Source organism: Neofelis nebulosa, chromosome X, assembly GCF_028018385.1.
Source record: "Neofelis nebulosa isolate mNeoNeb1 chromosome X, mNeoNeb1.pri, whole genome shotgun sequence".
Taxonomy (NCBI): Eukaryota; Metazoa; Chordata; class Mammalia; order Carnivora; family Felidae; genus Neofelis; species Neofelis nebulosa.
In genome coordinates this window covers 10453567-10471991 of record NC_080800.1, presented here as the reverse complement: position 1 = coordinate 10471991, position 18425 = coordinate 10453567, and the positions used below count along the sequence as shown (strand labels likewise).

At 48.0% G+C, this 18425-nt stretch overlaps 1 protein-coding gene and 1 long non-coding RNA gene across 2 annotated transcripts; both read right to left on the bottom strand.

Annotated features, from left to right (window-relative positions):
• Positions 1–1443: 1443 nt before the first annotated feature.
• Positions 1444–2794, bottom strand: TCEANC (transcription elongation factor A N-terminal and central domain containing). The gene is given in 5 exon segments (XM_058714301.1): positions 1444–1656; positions 1659–1827; positions 1829–2264; positions 2266–2496; positions 2769–2794. Coding segments are annotated over 5 exon segments (1047 nt in total). The 3' UTR covers positions 1444–1471.
• Positions 2795–6176: 3382 nt separating this feature from the next.
• On the bottom strand, positions 6177–11942 carry LOC131502002 (uncharacterized). The gene is made up of 3 exons (XR_009256952.1): positions 11852–11942; positions 6934–7211; positions 6177–6324 (listed from the first exon to the last, which is right to left on the bottom strand). It is a non-coding gene; the product is annotated as an uncharacterized LOC131502002 (long non-coding RNA).
• Positions 11943–18425: the final 6483 nt, after the last annotated feature.

Below are 18425 nucleotides of genomic sequence, written 5' to 3'. Positions count from 1 at the left end.
TTTTTCCTCCCTACAGATCTTTTTTTTTTTTTTTCCCCAGTAGGCTTCATGCCCAGCACGGAACCCAACTCACAAACCTGAGATCAAGACCTGAGCTGGGATCAAGAGTTGGACGCTTAACTGACTGAGCCACCCAGGCGCCTCCAGCTCCTCCAGATCTAAACTCACACGCCCTTGAGAACATGAAGGCTCTCTAACAACAGAAACCAAATTTTATAAATGGTTTATAGACTCTTGAGAACTTGGGCAAACCCCCCCCCCAAAAAAAAAAAACAAAACACACACACACACACACACACACACACACACACACCTCTAAGCAAGAGGACTTGAAACAAAATTCTAACTGTGGGATTAGTTACAGGAGAACTTTCATGGTTCAAGGGAGAGACCAGTAATGTGAGAAAAGACAGGGAACAGTAACAAAGCTCTAGCTGTCCAATGTTAGGGCCTAAAGACACATCTCCAGGAATACATTTCTCAGAAGTTAATGGTGAGACGGTCTTGGACAGTGAATTTGGAAGACCAATGTGGGAGCAGTTTGAGTTGGGCTAGTTAAGGTTGCATGGCTCGGCCAAGTCACAGCACCTCCGTGGACCTGTTTCTTCATCTGTAAAGTGTATAGTGACATTCTTTCCTGAGAGCCGTGAGACAATCAAGTGAGAGCCTGTGTGTGAATAGTTCTCAACTCTGCATCTTAAAATAACTTGAGGAATTAAAAAAGAAATACTAATGGGGCACCTGGGTGGCTCAGTCAGTTGAGCGTCCAACTTCGGCTCAGCTCATGATCTCACGGTTCGTGGGTTTGAGCCCCGCATCGGGCTCTGTGCTGACAGCTCAGAGCCTGGGGCCTGTTTCAGATTCTGGGTCTCCCTCTCTCTCTGCCCCTCCCCCGCTTGCACTCTCTCAAAAATAGATGAAAATGTTAAAAAAAAATTTTAAAAGAAATGCTGATGCCTGGGTCAGATCCCATGCATTCAGATTTCATTGTTCTAGGGAGGGCCCTGAGCACCAGTGGGTTTTCAAAACTCCCCAGATGATTCTCCTATGCAGCCACTGCCGAGAACTATACGCCTACTGCAAAAGCAGCACTTCTCAAACTACCTTGAACAGGACCGCTCCGGGATCCTGCCGAAATGCAGAGTCAGACTCAACAGCACGAGGCCTAGGACTCTGCATTTCTAACAGGCTCTAGGGTGTGCTGAGTTGCTCTCAACCACGCTCTTGAGTCCAGCAAAGTACTAAGTGGCCACAAAGCACAAGGCCAACAGTCATCCACTCTCTTCCCAAACTGTCAACTTTTAGTGACGGTGGTGTGAGCCTCAACGAAATGACTTTCCTTCCTTCTTCTTAGGGTTGTTTTGAGAATAGTGTGTACAAGATTTTAAGACCAAGCATAAAAGGGTGGCACCAAAAAAAAAAAAAAAAAGGCATCACTCCGGCTCTTTGTGAAGAGAACATTTATTTGCAATTACAGGCACACCCACCTGCTGTGGTACCACTGCTCCCCACACTCGTTACAGATCACGGTGGTCATTGTGTCTTCGTCTGGATTTGAGTTCCGCACCCAGCCTGGAAGGAAAAGTGCTCCTCTGGTGATTATGGTGACCTTGCAATTGAACTTCTCACAGCTTCCGCATTTTATTTTGTCTGTGCGCCCCCCACCACTCAGGGAAAGTGGTGTTCCTGGATGCGAGATTCCGTGTATGCAGCTCTCAACTGCTTCAGGTCCTCGTGTGCCATTTCCACGACAGTCGTTTCGGCAAATTCTCTCGGCGACATGGTCCCAGAGAGCAAGCTTTGTTGTAAGTGAGAATTTGGGGGGGGGGTTCTTCAGATTGGTGACTTTGCTTCTAACACAAGTTTTGTATTTTTTGAGGTTCTTTAAATAGGGGGTAAGAATGTCTCTTGCGAAGTTGTGCCACATATCGGCTTTGGGCTGCTGGTCCGTGGAAGAACTCGTTAAAGCTTCATAAAGAAGCTCTGTGCCTTTAGCTCTCACAGGTACTGTGGGATCCGGCAACTCACTGGATCGCTCATCAGCGGATTGAGGGGCACCGCCCGTGAAATGCTTTTTCTCAGGTTCCACTGGACTAGTGCTGTTTTCAGGCGCAATCATTTCAATGGCTTCTGCAACATCGTGGCATGATGAATGAGAACCGGACCCACCCCGTATCTTACCCTGACTTGGGTCATGAGAAAGTCCTGGCTTTTCTTCATTTCCCCCCGTAGGGAATGATTTCGGGCTGTCCGTTGAAGCGGAGGTCCTTATAGACAGCTTTCCATTCTGACAATAGACGCTTGGCTTTCTTTTTCCAAGCCACCGTGGGGCAATTTCTGAGGACTCCGTACACGACCCTGACCACAACGGTCCCCTGGAGGTGCTCTTGAGTCACACGAAGAGTTTCTGGCTCAGTAAGGTGGTTGCCAAGATCCTCAAAATTCCTTCTAGACATCAAATGCTCAATAAGGGAAGCTGTGGTTCTCGTCAGACATCTTTACAGCGGCAAAGAAAAAAGAAGGTTCCCTTTTTTTTAGGCTTGTGCTTGCCAATCGCAGCGACCTAATAGCAGCACAGCACTTTCTGCCAGTTACCTGTGTGTTTTCTGAAAGAGTTATGTAACAAAAAGGGGTGTGACATGTTAGAAAACGGCATCTGCAATGTGCTATCGTTGCAGTTTCAAAAGTCTGAGTCCCCGTAGCAGGGGAAAAAAAAAAGCAGCAATGCAACCAGCTTCTGCATTCCCAGTCACTTAAAAGAAGCTTGCTGGAAGAACTCTAGAACTTTGTCCATCTCAAGTTGGACAAATCCGTGATCTTTCCGGATCCAGATTGGCCAACTGCTTTGGATGGGATTTGGCGGTCCTGTTGGGCATGAAATCATGCCAGTGTCAGCATCAACAAGGAAGTCTGGGCAAGGCGGGACCATTTCCCCCCCTCTTCAGCCACACCGCTGAACTACTTGCTGATTTTATCATCTTTAAGTGGTACTGTTCTGAATATGAAAGAATGAGAAACAGAACAATAAGGGGATGCTGTTTAGACGTCCCAAGGACATCTGAAGAAATCGTGAGATAGCACAGGTTGGGAGGCAGCCGCAGACAGGCCTGGTGGACCCCAAGGGTCAAAAGGCACTGTGCTGACAACTGAGTCTTCTGAACAACAGGGTAAGGGTTCAGACTAAGCAATCTGGACAAGTGATGACTTTGGACCAAACCAGTCCCCAGGCCAGTTTGGTTCCATTAATTTTGTAACTTCGAGGTGCAAAAAGTTGTTTGATGATTGTATCTGCGTGAACCTCATCCTGGGCAGGCAAATGTTTCCTTTATCCAACCAGTCCATTTTTCTCTCCACGTAAGGTACATAACCTTGCTACCTAATACCTTTGGACCTACGTCTGCCCATCATGTCTACACGTAGACATATGCATCTTGATGGTAGGGACCTGTCTCATAAGAAACTCACGGGCTTCCATTTCACAGGACCTGATATTAAATGCCCATCACTAAGCACACAGGCTGACACTAGAGTGCAGAGAGAATCCATGCAGTCTTCTTAGAAACCATCTGACAAGTTCTGTAAAATGCAACGTCCTTGTCAGTGATTCGACTTCTGCAAGTTTACATTAGGGAAATGAGAGATGGGGAAGGTGTGTATGTAAGAATGTTGTCAAACTTCAGACAAACTAGAAGGTCTCAAATGGTTAAAGTTGCATGCAGATGTTCACAGCAGCACTATTCTTAATAACCCCCAATTGGAAACAACCCAAATGCCTGCCAACTGATGGATAAGCAAAACGTAGCATATCCATACAATGGAGTGGTATGTGGCAATAGAAATATGAAATTCTGACATATACAACATGCATGAGCCTTACAAACACTATGCTGGGTTAAAAACACAGAAGACCACAGATTGCACGATTCCATTTATATGAAATGCCCAGAATAGGCAAATCTAGAGACAGAAAATGGATTAGTGGTTGACTAGGGCTGGAGTGGACGGATGGGGCGGGGGGGGGGACCCAGTGGGGTAGAATGAAAGGGGGTGGCTACCAATGGGTGTAGTTTTTCTTGGGGAAAGTGGAAAATCTTCTCTAAAGTGGACTGTGATGATGAACTACACAGTAGAAAATACACTTAAAACCACTGAAGTGTATACACTTTAAGGAGGTTAACTGTATGGTGCATAAATTATATCTGAATAAAGTTATTTAACATTTTTAATGTTTATTTTTAAATTTTTTGGGGGCGCCTGGGTGGCTTGGTTGGTTAAGTGTCCGACTTCGGCTCAGGTCATGATCTCATGGTCTGGGAGTTCGAGCCCCGCGTCGGGCTCTGTGCTGACAGCTCAGAGCCTGGAGCCTGTTTCGGATTCTGTGTCTCCCTCTCTCTCTGCTCCTCCCCTGTTCATGCTCTGTCTTTCTCTGTCTCAAAAATAAATAAACGTTAAAAAAAAATTTAAAAAAATTTTTTTACAGATGGTTTTTACATTAAAAAAAATTTTTTTTAATGTTTATTTTTGAGAGAAGGAAAGAGAGAGAAAGAGAGAGAGAGAGATTGAGAGCATGAGCAGAGGAGGGGCAGAAAGAGAGGGAGACACAGAATCCGAAGCAGGCTCCAGGCTCTGTGCTGTCAGCACAGAGCCCAATGCGGGGTTCAAACCCATGAACCATGAAATCATGACCTGGGCTGAAGTCAAATGCTTAACTGACTGAACCACCCAGGTGCCCTTATTTTTTTTATTTTTGAGAGAGAGAGTGAGACAGAATGTGAGTAGGGAGCGGCAGAGAGGGAGAGAGGGAGACACAGAATCGGAAGCAGGCTCCAGGCTCCGAGCTATTAGCACAGAGCCCGATATGGGGCTCGAATTCATGAACCACACGATCATGACCTGAGCCAAAATTGGACGTTTAACTAAGTGATCCACCCAGGCACCCCCTGAATAAAGTTATTTAAAAACAGTATATAGAGTCTGATCCAAATTTTATTTAAAAATCACATGTTTGTTTGGGAAGACCTTTATCTCTCCTTCTAGTCTAAATGACAGACTTGTTGGATAAAGGATTCTCGGCTGCATTTTTTTTCTGTTCATCATATTGAAGATCTCCTGCCTTTCCTTTCTGGCCTGCCAAGTTTCAGTAGACTGATCCGTCACGAGTCTTATCGGCCTCCCTTTATATGTTAGAGCACGTTTATCCCTAGCTGCTTTCAGAATTCTCTCTTTATCCTTGTATTTTGCCAGTTTCACTATGATATGTCGAGGAGAAGATCGATTCAAGTTACGTCTGAAGGGAGTTCTCTGTGCCTCTTGGATTTCAATGCCTTTTTCCTTCCCCAGATCCGGGAAGTTCTCAGCTATTATTTCTTCAAGTACCCCTTCAGCACCTTTCCCTCTCTCTTCCTCCTCTGGAATCCCTATTATACGGATATTGTTGTGTTTCATTGCATCACTTGGTTCTCTAATTCTCCCCTCACGCTCCTGGATTTTTTTATCTCTCTTTTTCTCAGCTTTCTCTTTTTCCATAATTTTATCTTCTGATTCACCTATTCTCTCCCCTGCCTTTTCAATCCGAGCTGTGGTTGCCTCCATTTTATTTTGCAGCTCATTTATAGCATTTTTTAGCTCCTCCTGACCCTTTCTTAGTCCCTTAATCTCTGTACTAATAGATTCTCTGCTGTCCTCTATACGTTTCTCAAGCCCAGCGATTAATTTTATAAATATTATTTTAAATTCTTGCGCCGTTATATTGCTTAAATCGTTTTTGATTAGTTCATTAGCTGTCGCTACTTCCTGGAGTTTCTTTTGAGGAGAATTCTTCCGTTTCGTCATCTTGGATAGTCCCTGGGGTGGCGCGGTACTGCAGGGCTCTTCCCCTGTGCTGTCAGGAGTAACTTGCGTTGGTGGGCGGGGCCGCAGTCAGACCCGATGTCTGCCCCCAGCCCACCGCTGGGGCCACAGTCAGACTGGTGTCTGCCTCCTCTTCCCCTCTCCCAGGGGCAGGACTCACCGTGGAGTGGGGTGGCCTCTGTCTGGGCTGCTTGCACACTGCCAGGCTCGTGGCGCTGCTTCGATGGGATCTGGCGTATTAGCCGGGGTGGATCCGCAAGGTGCACGGGGGCGGGAGGGGCAGGCTCAGCTCGCCTTGCCTTTGGTGGTCTGCTCCGGGAGGGGCCCCTCGTCTACGCTTGGCTCCAGAGAGTCCGTTCTGCTAGTCTTCTGGCGGTTTTCTGGGTAAATTAGGCGGATGTGGGTGGAATCTAAGTGATCAGCAGGACGAGCTGAGCCCAGCGTCCTCCTACGCCGCCATCTTCCCCTCGAACACTAAAAATCACATGTGAAGAGAAAAGGTTGAAAATAAATACACAAAATTTTAGACAGTGACATTTTCTGAATGGTAAGATTTTAGGTGACTTTTGTTCGTTCTTTTACTCCTTCCTGTATTTTGTATGAGTATGTATTATTTTCACAGCCAGAAAAGTGGCTAGTCCAATATAATTTCATGGTAAACATGTATTTGTAATATTTGCAAATTGGACACGGTCGGCGGATCAGTCTTCTACCTTCTCTTGGAATCAGAGTATCATACAGGTGTTACAGGACCTGTGGCTTTGCCTTCAGACCAGCAGTCAGAACGAAGTCTATTACTGAGTCTAAACCAGATGAATCTCCCCTCAAATACGAACGGTTACGTACCCTTGGTCACAGCTATGATGTTCCTACTCAAGTTCTCCCTGTGGGGCCAGCTCAAGAATGACCAAGATTGCGAGTCTGGCATTTTTGCCATGGGAGGGAGTTGGAATGAAGGCAACATGGGTGGTCTTTTTTTTTTTTTTTTTTTTTTATTTAAGACTCAGTGGGCCAGCAATTCAGGATCTTAAGTGGCTATATTTCTCGTTAGCAAGAATCAGTACTTCAAGATCATTGTTTTACCTTTTTAAAATTCCACTTTGAAACACTGGAAACAGTGAAAGAGGTCTTCCTGAGAATCAAAGGCTCACTGGGGCACCTGGCTGGCTCAGTTGGTTAAGCGGTTGAGCGTTCCACTCTGGATTTCGGCTGAGGTCATCATCTAGCGGCTCACGGGACTCAGGCCTGTGTCGCGTTCTGCGCGGACGGCGCTGATAGCCTGCAGCCTCCTTGGAATTCTCTCTCTCCCTCTTCCTCTGTCCTCCCCACCTAGTGCACGTGTGCAATCTCTCTCTTTCTCCCTCTCTGTGTCAAAAAAGAAAAGAAAAGAAAAGAAAAAGGCTCAGTGCACAAAGAAAAGGCAAGATAACACAGAAAAATAAAAAAAATACTTGCCTTCAATGGCTGAACATTTCTCCGAACCGTCTGCCTGAGATCCTGGGATCTGGAGGATGCCTAGCAGCCCACATCACGATAAGGTCTCAAGCTGCTTAATACACTTGAACCCTCCCACCAGCTTGTTGGCAAGTTGCCCGACAAAGAAAGAACACTCACCTGGCCTGCATTCCACATTTAGTTTATATGCATCGCTACCAAAGGGATCGGGATTGAAGTTTGCCACATGTCAGCAAGGTGGTTAATAACAGACAGGCCTACAGTGCCCATGTGGAGGCTGGACAATATTTAACTCAGGCCAGAATTTCTCAACCAAGGGTCAGAGTCTCCAGGAGATTCTGAAGGAATGCATGTGCTTTTATTTACCTCTCATTTCCTTCTTTTTCAGTTTTGATTGTGAAAAAACACACATACCCCAAGACTTAGCATCTTAGCCATTTTTCAGCGAACAGTGAAGTGACAGTAAGTACGTTCATGTTGTTGTGCAACCAGCGCCCAGAGTTCTTTGCGTCTTGCAAAACAAACTTTGTACCCATTAAACAACTGCCCATTCCTTCCCCCTGCGTGGCCCTTGGCCACCATCACCCTACTGTCTCTGAATGTGACTACAGGCCGCATTGAACTGGAATCATACAGCAGGTGGCCTCTTGTGTCTGGCTCATTTCACTTAGCATAACGTCCTCAAGGCTCACCTGCACGGTAGCACGTGTCCTGGCACGTGTGGTCTATACGTGCAATGGCACCTTATTAAGACTGAATCATATTCCATTGTATGCATAAAGCGCATTTTACTTATCTGCTCATCTGCCAGTGGACACATGGGCTGCTTCTACCTTTTGGCCAGTGTGACTAACGCTGCCGGGAACCTGGATGTACAAATCTCTCTTCAAGACCCTGCTTTTAATGCTTTTGGGTAAATACCCAGGAGTGCGATTGCTGGGTCATATGGGAATTCTATTTCCAATTTTTCGAGGAACCGCCATACTGTTTTCCATTCTCCTCTATATTTTTAACAGCATTTACATCCTGTCAAACTTTCTATACCCTCTGTGGGACAATGATGCGGATATAAAGCATTTACTGCCCTAGGATGGTATACTGTGAAAGCAACCAAGATATAAAATTTTGAGAGGTGCCACAAGGAGACAAAGTAAGCTGTGGGTCCAGTTTAGAGTTCCACGGAGCTCATTTAATAAATATTTATCACAGGGGCACCTGGCTGGCTCTGTCAGTAGACCATGAGACTCTTGATCTCGGGGTTTTGTGTTTGAGCCGCACGGTGGGGGTAGAAATGAAATACTACGGATCTCTCCAAGACATTCCCTCATGTTCCCGGCCCTCCAGAGGTTTCCCTCTGCCTTCAGGACGGAGCCCGAGGTCCCCCGCCAGGCGATAAAAAGCCCCCTGCCCCCCCCCCCCCCCAGCAGCCTCCTCTGAGACCTCAGAACCATTCACAGGCCCCGCCTATTTCACAACTCTGTGCTTCACCTCCGTAGCTCCCTGAGCCTAGCCTGATCCACACCGCGAGCGCTTCTCAGTCCTGCCTATAAACCGGAGTCATCTGGAGAAATTAGCAAAAACAAAACCGAGGCCAGGGCCCTGTCCCAGGCACACTGGATCAGGATCCCTGAGGGTAGGCCTAGGTGCTTTCCCAGCCATCCACGGGACTCTGAGCTGCTGCCACTGCTCTGTACATGGGCACAGGGCCCTCCCTCAATGGGACCGGCTCAGTTCCACTGCCATCAGCCCAAAGACAGCTCCTGTCCTGTTCCTGGACTGAATGTACAGAACCGCTCTGGTTTTGGGTTTTGCTGGACGAGCCCCCTCAGGACGTGTTAAAAACACTTGCCGGGCACGGCGGTTGCGATGTTGCAAGTGTCACGATGCCCCCGACTGCCCATACTCATTCCCTCCCTTACCTCTCCACGGCAGAAGGCACCCAGGAGGGTTACTGAACAACTCTACGTGCCGTACGCGCTCCCGTCATCTCAAGCCTCACGACAACCCCGAGACAAGCATGCGGCTTATCTCCATCTTACAGATGAGTGAGACCTGTTCAAAAACTGCAAATATTGGCAGTGGTTTTTCATGGTGTGTATCGCACTGAAAAAATGGTTTATTGTCTGCCTTGCCCACAAGACCATAAAAGAATGATGTCTGTTTCATTCACGGAGAATGCCTGGAAAACACTTGGCCAGTGCTTTACTATTTCTCAACAAATAGGGTTTTTATTAAAGGAGAAAAGAGCACCCAGGCTGCGCCCTCTCCTCTCTGCTTGCGCGCTCCCTTCTATGGAACCGCTTGCTTGTACCCACTTCCCCCAAGCCCAGTGCCTCTCAGCTGCTTCCACAGGATACCCAACGTCACCTCAATTCTAGTTTAAAAAGTCATATAAAAGAAAAAAAACAAAACGCAGCAGCACGGTGCCCACTAGGGGCTAATTGAATAGACTCCCGGTGTCAAGCATTTGGGGATAAGGAGGGTCAGGAGGGTGCAATTTCCAGAAGGGAGGGGTGTTGAGCACATCTGGCATGTCTCTTGACGATTTTGTGCGATTTCCTCATCTACAAAATCAAGGAAATCCCACATCCTAGGATTAATACGGGAAATAAATGACATGGTCCTTATAAAGTCCTTAGAACCGTGCCTGTCACACAGTAGGCCTGACAATTAACACAGGACTCCAATTAAAAAGCTCACATGACATGTATCTACCATAGCAGGCATTGTTTTGCAGCAAGGGGTCAGCAAATCTTTTTCTGTAAAAGGCCAGATAGGAAATACTTTAGGCTGTGCAGGCCATCCAATCTCTGTATGAACTCCTCAACTCTGCGGCAGACAATACATAAAAGAATGAGTAAGGCTTTGCTCCAACAAATCTTTTTTTTCAAAGATAGGCAGGCTGGATTTAGCTGCAGGCCACAGTTTGCTGACCCCTTTCTAAAGCAGTACTGTCCGATAGGAATATAATGCAAGCCACAGATAGAATTTAAAATTTTCTAGTAACCACTTTATTTTTTAAAAAAAAAAAATTTTTTTTTTAATGTTTATTTATTTTTGAGACAGAGAGAGACAGAGCATGAACGGGGGAGGGGCAGAGAGAGAGGGAGACACAGAATCGGAAGCAGGCTCCAGGCTCTGAGCCATCAGCCCAGAGCCCGACGCGGGGCTCGAACTCACGGACCGCGAGATCGTGACCTGAGCTGAAGTCGGACGCTTAACCGACTGAGCCACCCAGGCGCCCCTCTAGTAACCACTTTAAAAAATAAACAGGTGCTCCTCATCTATTTTTTAAAGTGGTTACACAAAATAATTAAAACTACAAAATAGGGGCACCTGGGTGGCTCAGTCGGTTAAGTGTCCGACTTCGGCTCAGGTCATGATCTCTGGGTCTGTGAGTTGGAGCCCCACATTGGGTTCTGTGCTGACTGCCTGGAGCCTGCTTAGGATTCTGTGAATCCCTCTGTCTCTGCCCCTCCCCCACTCGAACTCTGTCTCTCTCTAAAATAAACCTTAAAAAAATTTTTTTAAATACACAGATGAAATTAATAACATTTTGCCTCACCAGGGTATCCAAAAACACTGCCATTTCAACATGTAATTGGTAAAAACAAATGATGGATATTTTAATTCTTTTTCATACTAGCTCTCCCAAATTCGTTGTTTTACACTACCACACATCTCAATTAGGACTGGGAACATATCAAGTGCTCATTATCCTATGTAGCTAGTGGCAACCATAGTGAACAACACAGCTCTGGAGCATATGCTAATATAGATAATGCCTACATACACACCTATAACTCCTACCTTCTGAATACGTATCGATAAGAGTTTATATAGGGCCGGCCAATAGTTGGTCCCATACATCTGTTGACTACGTGCATAAAAAAGCTTGTAAATGTTAACTAACATTTACATGGGCAAGGTGCCCACATGTGCACATTTCTGGCCTAAACCCCGAGGTGAGGGGAGATTAAAGACAAATTTCTAAAAGCCGGTAGGTAACAAATCAGCAGGAACTCAATTCTGTTTAAGTCTTTAGACCTAACATCTAGAGAAGAATTCTGTTTCTAGCCATAACCCACATACACCTCTCCACATACACAGGGAGCCCCTTCCTCTATGGAGAGAACTGAAGCCAAATATTCGGTAGGGGCGTCGCAGTTTCGGAACAGCCACTCAACACTGCGCTAGCGCCCTTTATCACGTTGGGATGATCCCTAGCACGGGTGCAGCGAGGGGAAGGGACCAGCCCGAAGGCCCGCTGTGGCCCGGGTTCGGGGTCCGGGGGGGGTGGAGCGGGGCGACAAGCAAAGCCGGCTGCAAGCCGTCCCAGTGTGCCAGCCTGGCACCCAGCACAGAAGCGGCGGCGGCCCCGAGAGATCTGCCCACCCCGGCGACTTCGGGGGGGAGGGGGAGGAGAGGACAGGATAGGGCCTACCCGACCCAGAACGCACCGAGGGCCCACCCCCACCCCGAGCAGTCGCCGGCTTCTCTGAGCACCGGCGTGCAGACACCCCGGCGAACCTAGAGCTTTGCTCACCGAGAAACCGTGAAATTCCGGACACCTCCGCGCCCAGAGACGGCTACCGCACACCTCCGCGCCCAGAGCTTCCGGTACGCGGGCGGGACCACCAAAGCTCAACCAATCCAAGCTCGCAGACTTAGAGAACACCGCCCCTAACCCTAGCGCCTGCGTGCTAGGTGAATGGCGCCTGCGCAGAGCGACGCGCGGCTGTGAAGCCGCGCCCCCCGCCCCCTGCCGGAGGGCTGATTTGCCTGGGCGACTGTGGGGTAGCGGGGCCTGGATTGAAAGAAACGAGCCCCAGTGATGTTTTTCAGCAGCAACGTTGGCTGAACTGCTCTGCAACGCACGCTTTCCGCTTCCATTCAAGGCATTGCTGAGCTAAATGTTCACAGAACTTTGGCCAAACGTGCGATTTATTTAATGCAGTAATTAATACAAGTATTTATTGCACCCTCTAGCATACATCAGTTGATATGAAAGTAGTAAACGTTCATTAAGCAGCCGTGGGTGTATCCTGCACTTCTCACCTGTACACATTCTTTCCCTGCAAGGGTCCAATAAAATCAAAGTGATGGTAAAACTAGAGACTTTAGTTTCAAAGGGCTGGCGCTCTAAGATTGTTTCTATTACAAGAACAAAGTGAGACACCTATACATCTAATTTATTGAGTAGGCTGGGCTCCATAGGGTATAAGAAGAAACCTATTTTTTCTCACCATTGCTTTGAAACCAGCTCTGTTCACTCTCTCTCTCCCGCCCCTTGGCTGCTCCTGGGCTGGAGCTTGAGGTTTGAGCAAATCCCACAGCTTTTTCAGTCACTTTCAGGTATAAAGAAACAATCTGATCAGTGTTGTGGGTTGAATAATATTCCCCCCCCCCAACCACCCCGACCAAGATAGATATGTTTACCTCCTAACCCCCGAACCCTGTGAATGCAACCTTACTTGGCAAAAAAAGGGGGGCTTTGTAGGATCTGGAGACTACACTTGAGCCAAGCAAGGGCCAGAGCTTGGAATTGGATGAGTGCCTGAAGTTTCAATATTAGCTTAGGCTGGACTTTCTAACCATCTAAAAATAAGATAAGGGGGTGCCTGGGTGGCTCAGTCAGTTGGCGTCTGACTTCGGCTCAGGTCATGATCTCACGGTTTGTGGGTTTGAGCCCTGCATCGGGCTCTGTGCTGACAGCTCAAGAGCCTAGAGCCTGCTTCAGATTCTGTCTCCCTCTCTCTCTCTGCCCCTCCCCCACTCTCTCTCTCTCAATAATAAACATTTAAAATTTTTTTAAGAATTAAAAAATAAAGAAAAATAAAAAATAAAAATAAGATAAGCTTCTGGAATTCTAACAGCTGTCTTCCACTCTTGCCTTAAAGCTGAAGAGGGGTGACGGACCACGGGGGGCAGAAAGTAGTGTTGGGCTCTCCATTCGGTGAGCCCCGCGCAGATGGTCTAACGTGTCTCTTTATTTTATTATTATTATTTTTAATGTTTATTTTTCTAGAGAGAGAGAGAGAGAGACAGAGTGTGAGCGAGGGAGGGGCAGAGAGAGGGAGACACAGAATCCAAAGCAGGCTCCAGGCTCTGAGCTGTCAGCACAGAGCCTGATGCGGGACTTGAACCCACAAACCGTGAGATCATGACCTGATCCGAAGTCAGACGCTTAATCGACTGAGCCACCCCGGCACCCCTACCATGTCTCTTTAGAACCAGAGGGCACTTACACACGATGCGCAGCTTTGGGGCCCTGGGCAAAACTCTGAGTCAAGAAAAGTCTCGATTAACATCCCCTTGCACCTGTCATAATCTGTAGGTCGTTTCCATATCACTTATTCTTCTCCACGCCATTTGTCCATTTTGCCCATTTTTCTAGAATTATTCTACCATAGATTTGTGACAACAGATTAGCAGGGAAACGAAAGACCAGTGCGTATGGCTTCAATCACTTGGTGGTGCATATCACAGGATGGAAATTCAGAGGCAAAGAAACATTTTATACTACTTTGTTACTAGGGACGCCTCAAAATTCCATTTAATCAGGAAAATATAGATAAGGTACAAAAAAAAAATGGGAAGAAAGGATGCTAATGCTACGCAAAGACCTCTGCCTGCCTGCTCAACTGCCTTTGGCATTTCTGCTAAGAAATCTGAGCCCGCCACCTGGGATTTCATTCTGTCAGAGTTGCTTGTTGCCCGAAGGAATACAGTCCGCGATCCTGATGTTTGGACGGCTCTGTGAAGTGCCTCGCCTCGCTTTGGCTCTCAGGTTTTTTCATTTAAAGGGAGGTCTCTTGGAGCGCCTGGGTGGCTCAGTTGGTTAAGCCTCCGGCCTCGGCTCAGGTCGTGATCTCACGGTATGTGGGTCTGAGCCCCACATCAGGGCTCTGTGCTGACAGTGTGGAGCCTGCTTGGGATTCTCTCTCTCTCCCTCTCTTTCTGCGCCCACCCTCCCCCCCCAATAAACTTGAAATTAAAAAAACCCCGCGACAATATAAAGGATAACATGCTTATTCCAGGTCTTCTGAATCTTCAGGCAGAGACACATCGGGCCAGATGTGAGCCATCCAGGCGCGCCTGGAATGTGAATTCTGAGTAATGTGGAGACCAGTGCGGTGACAGTGATGTGGGCAGGCTGATCAGCAAGGGCTTTTTTCCCATAGCTCTGCTTCCGGCCTTGAAGCCCATTTCCAAAGTTGGATTGCTGGTTTTCCCACGCGCCTGCACGCTCCTGTCTCCTTGCCGTAACTCCCCTTAATGCAGCCGTGTGACTTGAGGGCCACCTAACCACCTGACAGCAGATGATGCTGAAACTGCCTTATTCCTCGTCCCTTGTATCAAAGCATAGGCAGAGACCAGCAGCCTGGGGCAGGACAAGTACACAGGGGTGAGATGGGAAAGAATGAAAGGTCTGCAAGATTGGCTTCTTCAAGATCTCAGGGGTGACCGGACTGGAAGGTTCTAGGCCCCCAGAAAGAGGCACGGGTTCGCAAGACACCGGGGAGGGGAGAAATGGAGCAGAGAGGCAGCAGGAGATACTGAAGACGGCCCTCTTTGCGGTTTGCCCCCGCGGTGGCCACACACACACACACACACACACACACACACGGTCACCCCCGGCTGCCACGAGAGGGCGCTGCCAGAACTCGGAGAAGGATCCGAAAAACGAACGCTGGCAAGAAGTGTCTCCTATCCAGCAGGAGAGCCGTGTGACTGCAGCTTGGGCCCACGAGGGAAAAGATTTTAGAAGGACAGTGACAGGACTGGGAAAGGGGGATGTAGAAGCTTTCACGGGCGTCCAGAAGGACCAACTCATGTGGGAGAGGTGAGGGGTTCCTGGCTTTCTGAGCAGCAGGCACATCTCCGGCCTCATCCGCCTCGAAACTCCAATACAGTTTACCTTCAGCAACCAGTTTGGTGTCCAGCGTCCGTGGGTATCCTGAGTGGCAAGCCGGGGGACATCCCCAACGTAAGAGGCACCGGTGGCTGGACTATACACGAGCCTGTGGGACTTTAGTTATAGCCCACCTGGTGTTGAGAGGTGAATTCACTCGGGTGTCCCAAGTCAACCGGCACAGATAGATGGGGTTCATCTTCACCGGGAGAGGGGTGACACTTTCATTTTCTAAGGTACGTTTTTATTGAAGTAGAACCCATACGTAGAAATGCCGGTGCCCAGGTCGTAAGTGCACTGCTCAATGATTTTCACAAAGCGTGGCCAACCAAAAAGCATCAAGAAACAGAATGACCGGGCCTCCAGATGTCCCCCGTCGGGCTTCGCCCCTCCACCAACACCCCCTTGGAGGGCAAACCTTCTGGCCACAAGGAGGCTTTTCTCAACCCCTAGAGCAGAAAACCCCAGTGTCATTCAGTACCCCTCCCTGCGTACGGCAAAGGCCCCGCCGTGTTCTCAAAGTCAACTTGGTGTTTTAGTCAGTCATGGACATTGAGCCTCAGAGAGGAGGCAGAAATGGGGACCGGCGCCACTGTTATTTCAATGTGTTAATAGGAAGCCCCGAGACTGGAGGATGTGGGACGTCCTGGTGAATGTTACTCAGCCCGAGCCAGCAAGCAGGCAAGCACCGTTCGGTGGTCACTCGGGCAGCGCTCAGGATCCGCGAAACGTTGAAGGTCCTGGTTTCGCTGAAGAACCAGCCTGCACAATGTGTCATTCTTTGTAACACTGCTTAGCAAGCCCGGTGACAGGATAGACGAAAGGCTGTGGGTTGATGCGCACTGGGACTCCGCGTGGTGGCTGAGGTGGAAGGAGACAAGAGCATGGGCCTTGGGGAGCGTTGGCAAGAGGGTCTTTGAAGGGATGGTGCGCCTTAGGGTCTAGGTTATGTTTTATTAGAGAGGAGAGTCAAGATACGAGGAAGCCAAGAGAGGGGCAGAAAATGAAGATCTCAAGGGAATGGGGCTTTCAAAGAGTCCAAAGGGTAAGTGGGGGGATGATTAAAAACCAGGTAAACTAGAGAGTGTGATGTTGGAGTTCAAGTTCAGAGGTGATGATCAAGTCCAACGGGGCAGCCACGGTGCAGTGACCGGGGAGATGACGGTAAGTGGAACAGAGGCCCACGAACGGTGAGGCTGGGACACTGGACGGGTCATCTGCATAGATGCTGCCACGCTGGTTGATGGCAATAGCAAGGGAGGCCAGAGAGGGCTGTAGAGCGATTTAACTGGACCCTTAAGGATCGGTGGTTTTTACACGGAAGCAGAGAAATGAGAGATTGTGAACAAGAGGGGATCAACCGGATGCCACCTTCCACTGGACCCTGCATGTGGGCAGTGTAGGACGATGAGCAGGGCTCACTGGATAAGGCTGCAAGGGGAGAGGCAGCCCGGGGAGATAGAGGACACCATAGCCTGTTGGCCGGAATTCAAAACAATATTTTGCTATTTCAGGATCCAAAAAGTTAGTCCCCCAAGATGATGGTCTTGTGGTGGAAATGGCAGGGGTAGCCCCCAGGGGTCAGGGAAGAGTAGTCACCAGAATCTGGATTGTGCTTTGTTTGAAATCCCAGATAGGCCAAGAGAGGGTTCAGTTTTCTCTCACTTAATAAAATGTTGGACCGTGACTGGTTTGGGACAGGGATAGAGATGCCACAGTGTCATCAGGGACCCAGGCGTCTTCCAGCTATGCGCTCCTCCACAAGGTACAGTCCTGGACCTCATGATCACAAGGTAGCTCACAGAGCTCCTGCCCTCACGACCACATTGCAGGAAGGAAGGAGGCGGAAGAGGAATGGCGAGAGGGGCTTCCAACTGATAGCCCTCTTTAATGACTCTTCCTCGAAGCCCCACCAGTGACTTCAGCAGGCTCTCCCACCTTAAAGAGAGGCTGTATATACATATATATTTATATGCTTATACTTGTAAGGCGAAATTCGAAAATGGATATTGGGTAGGCAACTTTAAGTCTCTGCAACAGCTCCTAGAGAGACATGAAACGCTATTATTTAATTCAACTTAACTCGGCCTTGGGCAATGATTCTCTACCTGTAGAGAACATGATTCCCAGGCTTCCCTATTTTGTTTCGGGTTCAACATCTCTTCCTTTAACCTGGATCACCGGGGCACTGGTCCTTCACGGCAAGTTCTCCCTTCTATCTTCCTTTATTCTAAGCCATAACTATGCTCTCCAACTTCCTTGGTCATTGAAGAAACAGGGGTTCTTTTTCAAGTTCTACCACAGTATTAGAAACCACCTGTATCCGTTAGCTCTTGCTGTGTAACAAACAACCCCAAATCTTAGCATCTGAAAACAACCATCTTATTATGTCTCACAGTTCTGCCGGCTGATGTGACTTAGCTAGAAACCTCTTCATCTGGTCTCACTAGAAACACTTATTTTGGGGGTTTTCATACCTAGCAGTTATCCTAACAGATACAACCACAGCCCTTGGAGACTATATGCCAAAATCCCTTCACACTAAAGGAAAACAACGCTTTCCTCTACCATCTTAAAAGGTTGTATGTGTTGGTTGTATTAAAGAGAACACTGTTGGGAAAAGGTTACTAAATTTGGGGGGAAGAAAAAGGATCACTACAAGTTTCAGTTTAAAAAAACTTTGGGGCGCCTGGGTGGCTCATTTGGCTAAGCGCCGACTTCGGCTCAGGTCACGATCTCGTGGTTCGTGGGTTCGAGCCCCGCGCCGGGCTCTGTGCTGACAGCTCAGAGCCTGGAGCCTGCTTCGGGTTTTGCGTCTCCCTCTCTCTCTGCCCTTTCCCTGCTCACGGTCTGTCTCTCTCTCTCAAAAATACAATAAACATTAAAATTAAAAATAAAAATAAACTTTAAGAGTGAGGCTATAAACATTAAAGATTAGTAAGGAGGCCATTTTCTCTCTTTCCTTCATCCTACGGCTCAATGCCTTCATTGCTTTAGGGGGTAACAAATATCTGGGGAACCCTCTGTTTGGGAGCTGTCCTGGACCCAGAATCTAAAAACATAATATACGTTCATCCTCAGGGGAATTTACTCAGGATTCATTACCACACAAAGCTGTTCTTGAATTTGGAAGAAAAGAGAAACAGAAAAGAAGGCACTGGTCTTTCTTCTGTATCCTGGTATTTGCGTGATTTCATTTTAGGGA